Source organism: Saccostrea cucullata, unplaced genomic scaffold, assembly GCF_032062105.1.
Source record: "Saccostrea cucullata isolate Sc308-1 unplaced genomic scaffold, CSIRO_AGI_Scuc_v1 ctg1048, whole genome shotgun sequence".
Lineage (NCBI taxonomy): Eukaryota > Metazoa > Mollusca > Bivalvia > Ostreida > Ostreidae > Saccostrea > Saccostrea cuccullata.
The window spans coordinates 30,553-49,669 of NW_026920292.1; the positions used below are offsets into that span (position 1 = coordinate 30,553).

General features: G+C 33.1%; 1 protein-coding gene across 2 annotated transcripts; it reads right to left on the reverse strand.

The window, feature by feature from the left end:
* Nucleotides 1–8,861: 8,861 nt before the first annotated feature.
* On the reverse strand, nt 8,862–19,111 carry LOC134246376 (sushi, von Willebrand factor type A, EGF and pentraxin domain-containing protein 1-like). 2 transcript variants are annotated; one of them, XM_062728750.1, is made up of 9 exons: nt 19,090–19,111; nt 17,897–17,994; nt 15,504–15,634; nt 15,077–15,329; nt 14,705–14,878; nt 14,018–14,131; nt 12,356–12,601; nt 9,582–9,779; nt 8,862–9,113 (listed from the first exon to the last, which is right to left on the reverse strand). In XM_062728750.1, the coding sequence occupies exons 2-9, from the start codon at nt 17,967–17,969 to the stop codon at nt 8,935–8,937; spliced, it is 1,368 nt and encodes a 455-aa protein (XP_062584734.1). In that variant the 5' UTR covers nt 17,970–17,994; nt 19,090–19,111; the 3' UTR covers nt 8,862–8,934. The 2 variants fall into 2 exon arrangements, with proteins under 2 accessions (XP_062584734.1, XP_062584726.1); XM_062728742.1 differs by having other exon boundaries at nt 15,077–15,634.
* Between the last annotated feature and the right edge of the window lie 6 nt (nt 19,112–19,117).

Sequence of the window (19,117 nt, forward strand, 5' to 3'; positions counted from 1 at the left end):
CAGTGCTTTAGCCAATCAGAACGTGTTTTACAAAAGAATAGCATTAGAATTTAGAGTATCCTGCATAAAATGCGTATATACATGTACATTTTACGCCAATCGTTGTCAAGAAACATTTTTACATTTTAAACAATTGTTTCATGTACTGCATGGTCTCCTTCCCTGAAGTTTTCCAATTTTCTCAGATTTGTTGTCTCTAATTCTCTACACTGCAGATACCGGAATAAGCAAAAAATTAAAAAAAAAAAACAAACTCATGTCCCTCATACTTCTGGATCCATTCAATGTTTTGGGCACAGCAGAGAAAAATAATTCTTCCTAAAGATCCCCGAAAACCCTGTGGAGTGGACATGGCAGACCACAGGAGAATGGCGTCAAACGTGAGTTCTGTATTTGAATGTCATCCTTTAACGCTTTGGATAGTAAAACTTACTCAAACTTACACAAAAAATTGCGAAGGTTACAAGTATTTTATTTCTATTCAGGTATTGATATCAGTGTGTATTTTTGGTCCTGTAGGATGTTAATGAATTAAAGATAAATTATTTTATACTCTTTAAGATTTTGCCAAAAATCAAGATGTTCAAAATTTATTTTTACACATTATGTGAGGTATTAAGTTAAAAAATTTACAGTGTAAACAATAAAATTGATTAACAGATAGAAAGTTTAATATCAATACAACGTTTTTAAATATATATACACACACACACATATATATATATATATATATATATATATATATACACACACACACACACATATATATATATATATATATATATATATAAAGCACATTTTTACAACAACTCTTAAACTAACATGACTGCCCTAAGTGAAGAAATATTAATATAGAAAGCACAAAGAAATTCACTTTTACATGGATACCCACTTCCGCCCCAGCCCGGGGTTGAACTCTCGACCTTCGGAATCTGTCTCCTAGCAGTGCAGGAACAGCGCGCTAGACCGCTCGGCTATCTAGGCAAGTCAAAAAACTTGCTTTCGATGCCGATGGAATTCTCGCGGCGCTGTCCTACACTACACGGTCATTGAGAATAGAAGTGGGATACAGTTATTTTGACATTAGTTTTAACAGAGGATTGTTACCAATACATGTTGTAATGAAATTAATTATTATTTATAAAGCACATTTTTACAACAACTCTTAAACTAACATAACTGCCCTAAGTGAAGAAATATTAATATAGAAAGCACAAAGAAATTCACTTTTACATGGATACCCACTTCCGCCCCAGCCCGGGGTTGAACTCTCGACCTTCGGAATCTGTCTCCTAGCAGTGCAGGAACAGCGCGCTAGACCGCTCGGCTATCTAAGCAAGTCAAAAAACTTGCTTTCGATGCCGATGTATATATATATATATATATATATATATATATATATATATATATAGAGAGAGAGAGAGAGAGAGAGAGAGAGAGAGAGAGAGAGAGAGAGAGAGAGAGAGAGAGAGAAAATATATATTGAAAACAAGATGTGTTTGTGACACGCTATGCGCCCGGCGGCAACAAAGTTAAAAAAACTATTTTTAACAGAAAATTCAAATTTAAGGTCACAAGGTCATTGACCTTGTAGTCATTCGAAAGAACTTCATTAGTGGAGTAGGCTTACCAAATATGAAATCTCTATCTCTCATGGTTCAATAGTTATGGTGAAAGTTCGAAAAAGATATTTTTAGCATATAGGTCACAGTCAAGATCAGAAGGTCATTGATCCTGATGTCATTTGCAAGAACTTCATTGGTAGTGTATGCATACCAAATATGAAGTCTCTATCTCTCATGGTTCAAAAGCTATGGTTCAGGTTAAAGTTGACAACACACAGACAGACAGACAGGACAAAAACAATATACGCCTCGGATCTATCGAGGCATATATTGCATACTGCAGAATGCATATCTCTCTTTAAAAATGCACAAGTTTAATGCTGTACTTATAGTAAAAATCATCATTGTAGAAATTATATATGTTCATCAATAAAAGCTTAGTTCGACGTGAATGGTCGTTATTGAAACTAGCATGATATGTATAAAGACAAGATCCCTATAAAATCCGCCATTTGCATACTTGTACTTTTGGTTTCTTTTATGGACAAAATAAACAAGGAAAACAACTTTCCCGAGGCTATCGAAGTCCAACTTGCCCTTCATTTATAAACATACTTTGTTTTTGCAATGATGACTTTGAATAAAAGTTCGGATGTACATAGGTGTATTTTGTAAAAGTATATGCATTTTTAAGGTAATTTTTCTCTATAAATATTCATTTTTTTAAGTATTCATTATGAAGTGATACTTTCTATAATATACTTATAAATACACTGTAAAAGTTTAAACTATATAAACCAAATAGTTTTTGGAGATAAAAATAATTTTGGGCATGCTGACCTTTGAAAAAACCTTAAACATCTCTTTTCTTCCTCTCTTGGTAAAACTAAAACGGTATATCAATTTAATACCCAAAGCTTCTTTTCTAAGTCAGGAATTCTTGAAAACCACATACAGAACATGTACATGCATCAGGTTAAAATATGTTTTTATATTCCAAACATTCAATACCGTATTGAATTATCATACATACGATATATAACGTATAAATATTCATATCTGCAAATTACGATACGCAGTGGGTTCCACTTAATGTTCTTACAATCCTCCTCCTTTACATTTCACTAAAATATTAACAATAGCGAATGGGAAACTTCAGAAGTACTGTGCGACAAATATACTCGAGAAGTGGTGTAAATCAGATGTATTTTACTTGAAAAGGACGTTAATGGTAATGTAACAACCAATCTCTATGATATACGTGATGACTCTAACTTTTCTATCGTCAACTTCCCTTATGCAGCAATATACCTTCATCACCTGCTTACGGAGTTTATATATCTCAATTGAATCGATACACAAGAGCATTCTCTACGTATGAACAATTTCTAAAACGGGATAAATTATTGACAAACAAGTTGATGAAATAATATCAACAGTCTCGTTTAAAATAATAATTTCGTAAGTTCTATGGTCAATACAATGACCTTGTCAGCAAATACAGTTTATTTAGTCAAATGCTGACTGACATTTTCCAAACTAATTTTTAGTCCATTATTTTCACACTGAATATTGAGAACGGGTTTTTTCCGTTATTACCCGATCATGACAAGGAGCACACGACAGGTGTGAGAGGTCGACAGGGGATGCTCACTACTCTATGGCACATGATTCCACCTCTAATATTTTCGAGGCCTGTATTTGCTCTGCTCCTATTTTGTATTGTTTTATGGACTTCGATATTGAATTCTACTCGTCACCTCCATATCCTTCATGTGGGTGCTTATAAACTCCAAGGAACGTTTAGAAAATTTAAGATCACAAAATTTTACTTTAATCATTTACATATCAACATATTCTTACATTGTCATTAGTCATATCCCAAATTTTGTTAAACTTTTTCCTGATTGACAATATCTGACTAGTAATGAGAAATCAGTTCTTCCAAAATCCTGTTGGAATTACATTGATACATATACCAATTGCGCTCCGTTGTTAGCAGACCTATTTCTTTATTCCTATGAAGCAAAATTTTTTTGAAAAAGACACGAGAATAAAAGAAAACTAGTGCTAATTGTAACGGGGACCGTTACAGATGTTCCCCAAACGCTCCCCAACTCCCTTTTGGTGCCATATTCCCTGTAAGCTTCATTAAATAAGACAAACTCTATGCACTTGAGACTTTACAACGTTTACCCAGAAGTGTACCAAGTTCATTCAAATTTTAGCGTTGCACACGTGCGCATGTGAATGCATGAGCGTACTGACCATATCATCATGTCTACACAATCTACATATTTCAATATACTGAATGTTAAAGTATTTAATCCAAAAGTATTAAAAAAATACGCTCATTCAAGTGTATTTTTGATTTTGCTCATTTCACGTGCACGCACAAGCATACATGTGCATGGTGACCATACCTTCTTGTAGAAGTCCATTACATCTATCTATGTTCTAAATCCCACCCCGTTTGGTTGAAAACCAAGGGAGTTATAGCTGTTTAAAGTTTTAGCCAATCAGATTGCAGCGCACGTACACCCGCGTGTATGCATGTGCATGATGACCATACTTCCTTGTAGTAGTCCATTATATCTATCTATGTTCCAAATCCCATCCTATTTGGTTGAAAACCAAGGGAGTTATAGCTATTTAAATTTTCAGCCAATCAGAAAGCAGCACACGTGCGTGCACGTGTTTTCATGATAATTGCTATATATCACGTTGTAGGCTATCCTAATGCATGGCGATGTTCAAAATTTCAAAGGATTTCGTCAAAAAACAAGAAAGATATTGAGACTTTAGTTTCAGCCAATCAGAGCGAAGTGCACGTGCATGCGCGTGAGATCTTGCTATTTTGACCATGTCATATTGTCTGTGCTACTAAAATATTCTTATATTATAAGTTTGAAAGCATTTCATCAAAAATTTAAAAAGTTACTCCTATATCAATTAAATCGGTCATTTCACGTGTTGCACGTGCACGCTCTTGCAAGCACGTGCGCGCAAAATGACCTTCGTTCCGCAAATCTACATAACATGCCTACTGACCCTAAAAAGGTTTTACCTAAGTCAGATGTGTAGTTTACAAGATCACTCCCGGACAAAAAAGTACCCAGGAAGAAGAAGAAAAATAATAATAACTAGAAAAGAAACTCGTTGCGAGCAACGAGAGGTCTTCCGTCTGATTCTAAAAAAAAAAAAACGCAAAATCGAGCTGAAAAAAGTGATCAAACTTTTTATGGAAACAAAGGGGATTATACCCGAATCGCCAGCGTGAAAATCAAATGCGCTTACTATTACGCTTTTGGGACCACAGCTCTGAATGTATTTGAATATATTTCTGCAACAGAACATCTGTCTTAGAATACTTAATGAAAGGCGAATCACTATTCGTAATTTTGCGTCAAATGCCACGAGTAAATCTTCGCCCCTGTTCTTTAGAATGTTCCATTAAATAGATGTGATAGCTTCAATGGAAAGAAAAAAAGAACGTTCTTATAGCTTAAATATCAAGGTGAAGAAAGTATATTTAACACATTTTACAAATTTCATATTGTATATAAGCAAGTAACACTAAAGCAATGAAACAGTTATTGAATTTAACTTTCTTAAAATTTCCTGTTTATCCCCTAAGTGAACTATCCCGAATAGTTAAGCTTTCATGAAAAGGTTGAAATGTTTTGCCGAAAAACATGTGTCGCCCGAAGACAGTCAAGGAATCGGATACCATTTATGCTCAATAACTTGAATCAGATCTTTGAGACAAGAATGTTAATATAAACTCCATTTAGCGATCTTTTAAAAAAAAGCTATCCTATTTTGTCCTTTCTATTATTTTAATGTGATACAAGTGTGCATTGGAAAAACAGATTGTAATTTCTATATTTACTATATTCATTGATATTGTTTCTAGAAAAACTATTACTTATAACTATGATTTAAGATCTGTTTTCACGTGTTGCAAATCAGAAGGTATTACAATCAGTCTTTTCTTTTCCTACTTTGAGAAACAGCCAAATCCAATTATAGATGACGTTTAAGAAGAACATATAGTTTGACACAGAATTGCAACGTAACTTCGACGTGACAATCCAAGTATTCCTTTACATTTTATTTTTCCTTGTGTTACTTTCGTTCAAGCAAACGCTCGGCTGACTCCGTAAACCCCTATTGCGAAATGTCGGAGTTGACAGGGACAGCCGCCATCTTGGATTCGCTTCAGATTTTTAAATGCTAATATCTAGTGTTTCGATTTATCAATATTCAAACAAATTATATAGTGAGCATTATAAGAAAGGTTTCTATTAACATACAAAAAATAAATGAAAAATATTGAAAAACGAAAAAAGTAGAAAATATGATTTTTTAAATTTGTTTCTCGTAACGACCGGAAGTATTGACGACGCACGAAAAGGTAATTCTGCAAACCAGAAAGTCACGAACTATCGTCTCCAATAAGTCTCCAGTTCATATCTTTAGTCATTTTCGATAAAAAGGGGCGACAAAATTGCATTTTAAAATCAGGAAATTGTCCATAACTTGGCACCGGACGCGAATTTTTCAAAAATCGGAATTTTATATAAAATTCATATAATGACGCATTATTCCTGAAAATTTCATTGAAAACGGCTGAATAGTTCTCGAGAAATCGCCTGCACAAAATTTTGGTAAAAAAAAAGAATAATAAGAAACAGTAGAATCACTATAAGGTCTTCCGTGAAGACGGAAGACCTTAATAATAAGAAACAGAGTAAAAACAATATGTTCCCCAACTTCGTTTGGGGAACATAACTACCGCTGTGACCTTCATTGATTCATTGATGGCGTATAAGCAACTATTATAGCATTAGCAATAAACAGTACAATAGTTACTCCCATTCATATGTCTACTCGATATATCCAGGGAAGCTTCAAATAAAAGATACCACAGAGTCTGATATATCTGTTTCATATTTGGATATTTTACTTGAAAAAGACGTTTATGGATATAACTACAAAGTTATATGAGAAGTGTGACGACTTTAACTTTTCAGTCGATAAATTCTCTTACTTACGTAGCAATATACCCAATCACGAAAAAAGAAAGCAAACACTGTGATGCATGTGTCGTGATGTAATCATGTTCAACTTTTGATAAAAAATTAATAAAAGATACAAGTATGTGTACCTGTATAAATGTATATTCAAACGATTGAATACGTTCCTTGATTGTTGAATGGAAGTTAACGTTGAAGCTATTGCCAAAATGAATTACCAACCCCCGTAGGCAGGTTATGCATTTTTTCTGCAATAGCTGGAACATTAGTCGCTTATTAACAAACAACGAAAGACATTATTTTTATATTCATATATATTCATGAAATATATGGAGATAACGAACAGTAATCAAGCTCAAAAGTCCACAAAACAATACAAAATAGGAACAGAGCAAACACTGACCTCCAAAACATCAGGTGCCATGGAGGAGTGAGCAAGTTTATAAGTGAAAAAAATAAAGTGAAAGTAGGAACGTAAGCCGTTTCTTTATTGATATGTGTAATCATTGTATGTTTTATTGATGGGAAAGCTGCTGCCTGAGAAATTTGTAGACACAAGTATTTTGCAACTAGAAGTTTACTCAGTAATTATTAGTCTCCTCGTTTTTCATATAAGATAATGGAGGAAATGGTTATTTTACGTAAATAGTGAATATTGATTATTTTACCTAAATCGTAAATTATGATTTGGAACAACTATAAAATTGAAATTAATATTGGAAATATATATTGGAACTTATATCCTTAGCTTTTTTTAGGTATGTGTGTGTGTGTTTTTTTTTAGATCAATTATTAATTGAAAACCGATAGTATACATGTATATGATTTCAAAAATATCTTTAATTTAATAAAGCTAAAATGCATATGCTATAAATTAATCATTATAATTCAGTTTATAATAATAATTTTTATTTGTCAAATATTTCCACGGCTGTTTTTGTAGAAAAATAAAATAATAAAAAAAATGTTAAGTTCATTTTCATGATTATGTTGTTGACAGATATGTTTTTTTTTTCAGTATTAAGGATGTATTCGCTTTAACAAAAGAATTGACCTATAGGAGAGAACAATTTCCCGGAAAAAACGACATTTAAAAATCAGTCTTTATTTGTTTTTTTCTACCGTATATATGTCTAAATTTTTCAAATTTGTATTTGATACATCAAATCTATTATTTACAACTTTACAATAAACCTCCAAAGTTGACCGAAACACCATTTTGTCCAATAAAGCATTGATTTTTGCATGAATTTTGGCCTTGAAGTCCTTCAGGGCAGGCCTGCCCCTAAATAAAATTGTGATATTTTGATAGGTTAAGATGTAAGGAATAAATTAAGATAAGATTTTTTTAGGGGCACCCCTGCCCTGGGGTCGAAATTCACAAAAAAACCTACAAAAAATAAGGAAACCTGATTTTCATCACCTGCTTGAAATTTATGCCACTTATAAATATAGTCAGACTAGCTCAGTTGATATAAGCGATGACTTTTGCACCATGAATATTTTCTTTTTAATGTCGGGGGTTCGAATCCACCTGGTACAACACTTTTAAACTTTTAAATTTCGCCTTTTCAAAGACTATTTAGATTTTTTATATAGATTTGTGTATTTTTCCTTCAATTATCTATCCTTTATGCATGCCCATTCTTGATATATAAGAAACACTAAAGAGATATCAAATCGTAACAATGAACAATCCAATGCACAGTTCTCAGTCAGGCGGAACGAACCTCAGTATAAGCTCACTTTCTTCGAGGACAAGAATAATTCACTCTGTGTTACTCAATACAGGTATTCTTGGTAGCATTGAGCTGCAATGAATTTCAATTGTATATATTCCTTATATAAATTAAATCACATTGATTTTGGCTACATATTTCAGTAAAAGCATTCCCTTGGATTTCATTTAGGCTTATATAATTTGTACACATTAATGACATGTTTCATTATATCCACGGATAAATAGCCTAGACATAAAGAACAGAATTTCAGAGACAGTAGACACTACCTTTATGAACCACGAGAAGTAAAGACAAATATCAGTTAGTACATATGGAGATAACAAACTCAGAAAATCAATGAAAAGGTTCCTCCTGCCTCTACTAACTGAAATAAAAATTCAGGAAAAACAAATTATTATATGTATTTAGCCTAATGTCATTAATCGGTACGGAAATCGACAAGCTTTGTGTAGAGAAAAAAACCAAGCCCGGTCCTATAGGTCAGATCCTTATTTATAATGAAGTGATCCTTTCAAATGACGAATCAAATTATACCGAAATTATAGAAATATTACATGATTTTTTCAAATGCAAATAATTAGAAATTCATCAGCACTGAACATCAACATTTTCCATTTTACAAAGGTCACCATAATTGTTGCAGAGAAATTTAAAATTTGAGTTCTTCAGAATCCAATGGTACCCTTTCTTCATTCTGACTTTGTCGTTTCGGTCACAATTTTTGAAGTAGTATGGTCTATCATTTGTTGATGGTAGTACTTGGGATACTGTAAAAATTAATTTAAAAACCTTGAATGACTAATTAAAATATATGTGGTTAAAACTATTATTTAACGTATTAACATATGATTTCTTCTAAAAAGTTTATTTTAAATATGTGATTTTCATAAGAATTTTTTTTGAAAATTTCTTGTTCCGCACATATTGATTTCTTTAAATCAATTTTTCAGAATCGAACTTTTATTTACCAGTATTATGATTGCTCACATAAAAATATCACAGTTTTTGCTACATTGTCGATGAACATAATTGATGTTCCTAAAAAACTTTTTTACACTTTTTTTCTTACTTTTCTACACTTTTTATTATTAATATTTATACAGATTTTATGCCATTTATTTTTAAGAAAAAATACATTCGATCATCTCAAAATTTATTCTTTATACGTGAATGTGCATATACACTATTTTCTTTAATAAATAATGAACACAAAACTTGTACAAATCTTTTCTTACATTCACAAGAAGGAAGGTTTCCTGTCGGCAGCCATTGTCCACTTCCGCCACAAATGTATCTCGTGCGGAAGTCATGACCAGAAGTGAGTATAGTACCAGTTTGACAGAAAATGACACAGAACTGAGTGAATTCTCTTTTCCATCCATTGCAAACGAGAGCACCATTTCTCGGAATAGTTACGTTTGGGCATGGGTTAGCTAAATTGTACAGTAAGAAAATACCTGATAGGGATTAAAATATCAAATTAACAAAAAAAATAATTTCAAACTGAGCAAAAACACGAGTCTCTTGAGAAATTAGAGGCGAAATAACCTGCCTAAAAATGTTAGCATCCTATGTCGACCGGTTACATTTGCCAAGATCCGTATGCATTGATTAGATCGACGAAGAAATCAATAGTTAATTTATGTGAAAAATGTACTGACCTTACAAATGGTATAAAGCGTGTCATACAAAATGCGAACCAAGTAAATGTTGAGTTTTGAAGGATAAATCAGCCCTGTTTTTAAAGTAAAACTCCAATGAAAGAAGATGGGGGAACAAGGCGGGCAGAATGCCTATAGCGTCAGATTTTAAGAAATCATATGCAATTTGTGAACTGAGTATTTAAATTAACTTCTAATTATTGAAATTTTTGAAAATATGAGAAAAAACTTTCTGAGAGAAAAAAAAATCTCGTATTTTTTTTTTTTTTGTCTTTTATAAAAATATTATATGGTATTCATGGGATTCGAACCCTAGCAATAAAAATCCGACATATCAGTATCATACTGCTTTGCGACTAACGCGTGAAACACTATCACCCCTACTAATGTTATTGTGATTTAAATTCAAGACACGTGGTTTAGGTTGATCTATTCAAAGGTTATAGGGTAGAACCGGTTTTATAAATAAAAGTGGCAGTAAACATGATATTGCTATAGCGTGTTTCTTTAGATAACATGTCCTGTAATAAATGTTTCCAGACCTTTCTGAAAGACTTTCACGATTTTCAACAGAAAAAAAGGTTGGCTAAAGGAGGGGGTGTTAAAATAACAATTTATCTTATACTTTTCGGCGAAAATTAGAGCTCTCTAGTGACCGATTCGCTGGTAAAAAGTGTGCATTATCATCCACACTGACAAACCTTTGTTTGCCTTATATGGCTATTGTTATAAATGCGCACAAGGGATCTTACTACGAGCAACTGACCAATCGTTGAATGGATATCGCAGCGTTTACGCCAAATACATGTTTACATTTTACTTCGAACACGTAGTTCAGGTCAATCTACGATCATGTTAATGGACTGCAAAATAAAGAAAATGTTCTTATGAACAAAATACAAAGATAGGAAACTATGAAAGATGTTGATGAATGGAAAAAAATGTTTTATAAAATGTAGTATATATATGGTTTGTGTCTAGGAAAAAGAGCAGCATCTCTTATGCATTTAAATGGACAAAACTTTATTTACTTTCGTGACCACGTGTTTGGCCAGGGAATTCACTGGCAATTGTATTCACCGATAGTACAACAAAGGAATTAATACAGACGCAAATTGCTTTTGCAGTATGACTTTCAGAAACCTAGACTTCCGCCGTTTACTTAACAAATGAATTGTTTGTCATTATGAGCATGAAAATACTATTTTTAAAAATGCCTTTCATTTACCATAAGATTTTCCTTTTTATCAAGCGTGAAATTCCTGTAGTATTCGTAGTAACCCATAATGCAATACTCATTCAGCTGATTGGTCAGTTAAAATCATACTGGTGCCACATTTGCTAATCTGACGCCAAAAAATATAGTCCCGGTTCCCATGCAAAATATTTGTCCAATAAGAAATTTTAATTCATGACTGCAGAAAATTGTATTATAGAGAATAATTATATATTTAAGTTTGAATGAATGTAAAAGAGATCGATTGATTGAAGTACATTTCTACAGACATTATCAGCTGATTCTAGGGTGGTGAAAACTGAAACGCAACATAACTTTTCTGTTTACCATGCCTCCACGTGCTAGTCACTTCCTAGCCACATTTCCGTGAATAATTTACCCTATCTCGCTGAAGTCTCGCTAACTCTCGCCAGAGCCACTACCAGAGCTACTCTGAACTCATCGGGTTTTATAATTTGCAGAACACCGAAAAATAAAGGGTTCCGAACACATTAGTAGGGGTGACTATAATGCTACATCACTCATGGTAATTTTGGGCATTTAAATCATGTTTGTGATATGACCGGCGACTTAATGGACTTCAAGTATTTCTCAGAAAGATGCGAATGTTGTGTCATAAAAGTATACTTTTAGGGTATAGTGAGTCTTCGCTCCATGTTTTTGTAAGCCAAAAAATGTATTTTATTGCAAACTTTTAGGATCATCTTTCAAAAAAATGGAGCGAAGACCCACCCATATTAAAAAAAATTGTTAAAGTATGAGAAAATGATCGTTTTTGTTCTTTTTTATTAGTGTGTATAATCTTTTTCAAAGGCAAATATTTTTAGTCTTTGTGAGATTTTACATAATGTATACTTTGATATTAGATGAAATATCAAATAAAATTTGGATTTAATTGAGATTAATTTTTTCACTTCTTATCTGTCGCACTATAGGTACTTCGCCCGCCTTATCCCCCCCCCCCCCATCTTCTTTTGCTTTGAAATATGGACTGTATTTGAATAAGATTTTCTGTTAAATTTCTTTGTTCAGTACATGCAAAGTTGACATAATTATGTGGAATTCTAGCAAGCAAATCATGACATTTTCTTGATTCAATATTCACACTTACGTCGAACTGTTATGTTGAAGGTACAATTTGCTCTGAGACCGTTGGAGGGTTTAAAGGCGTGATAGCGAGCAACATAGTCTCCCCAGAGAAAGGTTGATCCGTGATCCGGGTAGTTTGTGGTAACAATAACTGTGTTATTAAATGGATCGTAGAAGTGTGGCGCCTTCCAGAAAACATCTACATGTCGCGATGGGGACGTGTGTCGTATCTCCGCGGGACAGTTCTGGACTAATGGTGGCTGGATATCTGATATGACATAGAACAAAATTATAGTGGATTATCATTGCATTGTGATACTTAAATGAATGTGGAATTTCACTTTTTATAAAGTTGGAAGATGCATAGCAATTCGATATTCTATGAAATCGTTTGTTTAGTAATTTGTATGGTTTTACCTTATGTCAATTTGTAAAATGAGAATTTAATAATGATAAAATTCTAATAATATGTGGATCTTTGTTAAGCGATATATATTTTTTTAAAAATGCCGAGAAATGTCCTGAGAAATTCTTATCAATATTTACTAATATATCAAAACACTTGTATTAGACAACAAGAGGCCCATGGGCCACATCGCTCACCTGAGCACTAAGGGTAGGAAAAAGTAGAAAATGGCTTTTTATTGTAAAGTTTAAATCCAAAAGTAGTCCCATGACCAATCATGGATTTGCTATTTTTTAGAAAATGATTTTTAAAGAATTTTCCTATATATATCTTTAAAAACTTTGGTCGGCCATTTTGGCCACGCCCTACCCCTGGGGGTCATGATTTGAACAAATTTGAATCTACACTACTTGAGCATGCTTCCATATAAATATGATGAATTATGGCTTTGTCGTTCTTGAGAAGAAGATGTTTAAAGAATTTTCCTATATATTTCTATGTAAAACTTTGGTCGGTCATCTTGGCCCCGCCCTACCCCGGGGGGTCATGATTTGAACAAACTTGAAACTACACTACCTGAGCATGCTTCCATATATATATGATGAATCATGGCTTTGTCATTCTTGAGAAGAAGATTTTTAAAGAATGTTCCTATATATTTCTGTGTAAAACTTTGGTCGGCCATTTTGGCCCCGCCCTACCCCCGAGGGTCATGATTTGAAGAAACTTGAATCTACACTACCTGAGCATGCTTCCATATCAATATAATGAATTACGGCTTTGTCATTCTTGAGAAGAAGATTTTTAAAGAATTTTTTTAATATATTTCTATGTAAAACTTTGGTCTACAAACTTGAATCTACACTACCTGAGAATGTTTCCCCATAAGTTTCATCTTTCCTGGCACAGTGGTTCTTGAGAAGAAGATTTTTAAAATATGCCACCAAATTTTCATTAATTCCCAATTATCTCCCCTTGAATGAAGGCGTGGCCCTTCATTTGAACAAACTTGAATCCCCTTTACCCAAGGATACTTTGTGGCAAGTTTGGTTGAAACTGGCCCAGCGGTTCTTGAGAAGAAGTCGAAAATGTGAAAAGTTTACAGACAGACAGACGGACGCCGGACAAAATGTGATCAGAAAAGCTCACTTGAGCTTTCAGCTCAGGTGAGCTAAAAACGAGAAATTCACGTCATTTTTGCGTTTAAATCTTATTTGTATGCACTGTTTGACAAAAGTAACTCTTCCTCTAGCTTCATTTATCACAATCTGCACAAACCTTCTTCACAATGAACACCCGAGTAGCCACTGGGACAATCACAGGTGTACTTATTCTCTCCATTTGTACATGTAGCTCCATTCTGACAAGGATTACTCCCGCATGTGTTGAAAACTGTCAGGAAAATTAATTAGTGAAAAAATCTGTCATTTAGAAGATCGTTTAATCAATGAAAAATAAGACAATATATTGCGATCGATCTGATGTATCTTATCATTTTTTTTTATTAAGTGCCAAAATATAGACCCCTGAAAACAAGAGATGTGCTTAAGAGAAGTAAGCGACTGAAACAAATTCGAAGTAGTAATCAAGATCTAAATATCCCTTCGTTTCTCTGAGTACACATTGTAAAGACTTTGGCTACTTTACTTTGTTCTCTCCAGTTTTCAGTAGGATATTTAACCTGAAGGGTATTGATACCAAGCCAGAAGGAATTACTGCAAATCACCTTTTATTCGATAGAACTTTATGTTCGCGTATTAGTCGAGATAGTATGCTTGCGAAAATATCATTTTCGCTTATATAAGTATTCTCAAGGGTCATAAAAAGCAGCATCCTCAATTAGTAAAAATGTTGTCTCACTAAAGAAAGAGTAAATAACTTTCTCCAAAAAATAAGGTGTCGAGAGAATTTAGTTATCTACAGTAGTCAACTAACAATATACCAGTCTTTTTATTTAACACTTACATATACATGTTGGAAGGCTTCCAGACCAGGTTTTGTTACTTAAGCAGGTCCTCTGGCTATCGCCTATGAGTTTATATTCCTCATTGCAGCTATAGTTAACAGTTTTTCCTTGGAAAAATTCACTCCCATTCAGATATCCATTATATAGCGTTCCAGGATGTCCACAAGACATAACTTTTAAAACAATTTTAAAACACCATCATTTTTTCTCTAAATTTATTGCATAGTGAAGTACATGTTTTATATACCTTTTTATATTAGGAATAGTTATTGCGGAATAATAATTTAAAAGTGTTTTGAAAGAAAAGCTTTGAAAAAATAAATGATAAAAAAAAATATAACAAGCTTGCAGCTAAGTAGAACATCTTTTACCTTCACAAGCGGTTTCCGAAAGTTTTTCCCGCATACTGTCTAAAGCATCAAAAGTCGACACATCAAATACATAACTCTTGTTTGATGCCATTCCCTCGAGTTCGGATTTGTCCGTTCCACTTCCGACACCAACAGAGAAGATGAAAACGCTTTCATTACGTAAAAGTTCGGCTTCCGACAATGTTGCAAACTTGTCGTTTGACTGACCGTCAGTTATAATGACCGCGATTTTTGGAACATCTGGTCTGCTGTACTGTGAAGAAAAGCTGGTTATTCGAGCATACTTAATCGCTGCTGCTGTGTTTGTACCTCCTCCAGTGTAAACGATATTTGAAATTCTGGACTTCAGATTGGCTTCATCAATATAATCCGTTAGCTGAAATGTTTCTTGAACAGAAGAACTGTATGTTATGGATCCAATTCTGACCTTTTCATAACCTATTTGAAATCCATCAACCATTGCCTTGAAAAACTCTTTCATTTTCTCGAAATTTGCTCTTTGAACGCTTCCACTCGCATCCAAAATAAAGATAATATCGGCTGCAGTGTCTCCACAATCTATTATTAAAAATAATTACAAAACTTTCATGGGAAAAATATTAATATTCTCTGAATATTTCTTTTGTTTCTCAAGTAAACCATTGCCGTTTATCAGTCAGTAAACATCAATCAGCATTTCACCTTTACAAATTTATTAAACAGTGGCTTTCCATGAATAATCAATTGATTTAATAATCCAATAAATAATACAATATTTCATCTACAAAATCCTACTTTAAACGATTTCTGTACTAACAACCAAAAGAAAATTTCTAAACTTATAGTTATTCACATGATATCACACTTTCCTTTATATCTCTTTGGAAATAATGACTTAACATTTACCGAGTTAAAATACTGAAGCTTTCTTATTTTTCTGAGTACTCATTATCACAAAAAAAATCCATACAAACAAGGAAACAAAGTGGGTTCCATTTAATTAAGGAATAACTGTTTTATTTTTCAATTTCATGATGCGATCAATCGATTGGCTTGCGTGATAATTTGCATAAACGCCTTCAGCGTTTACGCATAAAATTATTGATGAACCAATACATTGATGGGAAAATAAAGTACATTTACTATTTGTAATTCTATCTCGGACAAAGACTTTGGAAATGTAAATATTGTTTAACCAATCCTCTTTCTTTACTCCTCACTAAGATATTAGCAGTAGTAAAGGAGAAACTTTAAGAGTACTTTACAGCAATATATTCAAGGTATGGTGTAAATCATATGTGTATACTTAAAAGAAATTTTTTGACAATTTAAAGAGTGTAACAAAATCAACAGCTTAAAAACCTATGACTTTTCAACATTATACACAATCACTCTCCACGAAAAATTAAAGTCCATTCTTTTTGATAGTCAGTATTTGACTCAATGATCAATTGTATTTGCTGACCAGGTCATTGTATCGAACATAAAACTTACGAATGATGACTTAAAACGAGATTGCTGATGTTTTGCGTTTCTGATTGACAATATCTAAGTGGTTTTAGAGACCAGGTCTTGCAACAATTTATTGGAATTCCCATGGGTGCCAGTTGCACATAAAGTAGAATTTGTCCAACATTGTACGTACGCGTAAAAGAAAAAAAACACTTTCTGTGGCCTTGAACTCGACATTGAGATATATTGACGACGTATTGTCAATTAAAAATGGTAATTTACATTCCTATGTCGTCAGGATATATGCTCGTGAGCTTGAAATAAAAGATACCACTGAGTCCAACACATTTGTTTCATATTTGGATATTTTACTAGAAAAAGACGTTAATGGTGATCTAACAACCAAGCCCTATTACAAACGTAATGACTTTAACTTTTCTATCGTCAACTTTCCTTACTTATGCAGCAATATACCTTCAACACCTGCATACGGACTTTATATATCTCAGTCGATTCGATACACAAGAGGTGTTTTTACGTATGTACAGTTTTCAAAAAAGGTAAATCATTGACAAATTGATGAAACAAGAATATCAGCAGTCTCGTTTAAAGTCATCATTTCGTAAGTTTTCTATGGTCGATCAATGATCTTGTCAGCAAAACTATTTTATCATTGAGTCAAATGCTATCTGACGTTTTTCATTGTACTTGTTAGTCCATTATTTACATACTGAACTGACGACGGTATTTTTTCCTCGTTACTTTCCGATCATGACAAGGAGCATACACGGCGGATGTAACCGGTCGGCTGGGGATGCTCTCTCCTCCTGGCACCTGCTCCCACCTCTAATGTTTAGAGATCCGTATTTGCTCTGTTCCTATTTTGTTTTGTTTTATGGACTTTTGATCTTGAATACTGTTCGATATCTCCATAAGTTTTATTACATCCAACCCTCACGATAATAAAAATACTTCTTCAATAAAACTGTACTCGGATTTTTCACAACACGCGATTGTTTATCACTTGTCTAAGAATCACTGTAACTATACTCATAAGTCCTCTGAAATTAATATTAAAAGGATGTTCGAGTTCTTTATCGTCAACATTTTTGTAGTTTTCGGAAACAACAATATAATAGATTTACTATTGAAATACAGTTTTGATTTTATAGCTATTAAAATTATTTTGATTGTGATGAGGTTGATGCCATTGGGAATGGTGATAATTTATTGAGAGTGATTTGGTTCCTGCCTGCATAATCTGATGCAAAATCTTCTCCTGCGTTTGTATTTAATTTTTAATTGATGACAGTTCTGGTTTTAAAAAAATAGAGATCACGACTTACATAAACAAAGACAAAAGAAGAAGACACAAAAATTATTACATACCAGCTTCAATTTCCGTTAAAGGACACAGGAAAAAGATGGCTAATAGTGGTAAAACTGCAGTTTGCATAGCCATACCTGTTTTCTGGAACTTTCAATTTCTATAAAAACACAAAAATATTTATCCACAGAAAATTTATTGGATTGTTAAATCTCATAGGGAACTGGTACAAAATATGTATGTGCTGATACATCTCCTTAACCACCAATATTTGAAAGGATAATCTCTACCTAGCAACTGTTTTTTCTATTTTTATTATATTCTTTTCTAACAATATAATCCAGCTAACATCCGAAACTGCTACTTGTGTATTAAGACGTGTTACATTAAAGATATCAAAAAAGAAGAGGCATTTGTGAAACACTGATGTCCTCGTATAGCAGCTCATGAGAAAGGTTTGATTTTTTCAAATCCGAGTCAAACTTTAAGGTCAAGCGATTAAAAAAACTAAGTTACGCAATTAAAGGTATTGTCACAAAAACGTAAAATATGAAAACCTTAGCTTCACCCTTAACTTCACCCAATCAAAGTATGGATAAAGTGATGGTTTTTGGCTAACAGTCAAGAGGGTAAACAGACAGAACGACCATTACAAAAATTACAAAAGCTGTATGCTCCAGAATCATCTTAAATTATGAGGGGTACAAACAAGTTCTGATGCAAAATATCATGCAGTTCAATGAGTTACAACAGTTGGTTTTTACTACTGATTTCACTGTATTAAAATAGAACATGTCGAGTCCTAAAATATAAATTAGGAGAATATACTTATCTGCTTATTTTTATTATAGAGCAGAGGTTGATCAAAATGTTTGCAAACTAATTCCAGCAAAAATTAATGTTCGTTATCTCTAGATGTTTCATTGAACAGTAACGTAGAAATCTATTACTCAACACACGAATTTGTTGAAATTGCTGTTTATTCAAGTTTGATTGGATTTCAGGTTAGTATGTAGAAAACCTAAATTTTGACTAGATCACGGGTGGAGACTAAGTAAAAATTACATGAATTAGTAAAATGTACCAGTTTAAACTTACAAATATGTTTCTTACAAGTTTGGTAATTATCACAATTGCAAAATTGCAATGAAATATGCATTTGTATTTAATTTTCTTATCTTAAAATCTTATTTACTTTTATATGGTTATAATATCGGTTTTACTCAATATTCTATTCCACTTAATACAGACTTACCTGTATTTGATGAGAGAATGTCGCCGGA

Excerpts from the sequence above, each read along its gene's own strand:
- LOC134246376 (XM_062728742.1), bottom strand. The coding sequence starts at position 17,969 with ATGGCTATGCAAACTGCAGTTTTACCACTATTAGCCATCTTTTTCCTG. Across the intron at positions 15,635-17,896 it reads TTTAACGGAAATTGAAGCTG|ATTGTGGAGACACTGCAGCC; the intron begins GTATGTAATAAT and ends TTTTAATAATAG. Across the intron at positions 12,602-14,017 it reads GGGTGTTCATTGTGAAGAAG|ATATCCAGCCACCATTAGTC; the intron begins GTTTGTGCAGAT and ends ATGTCATATCAG.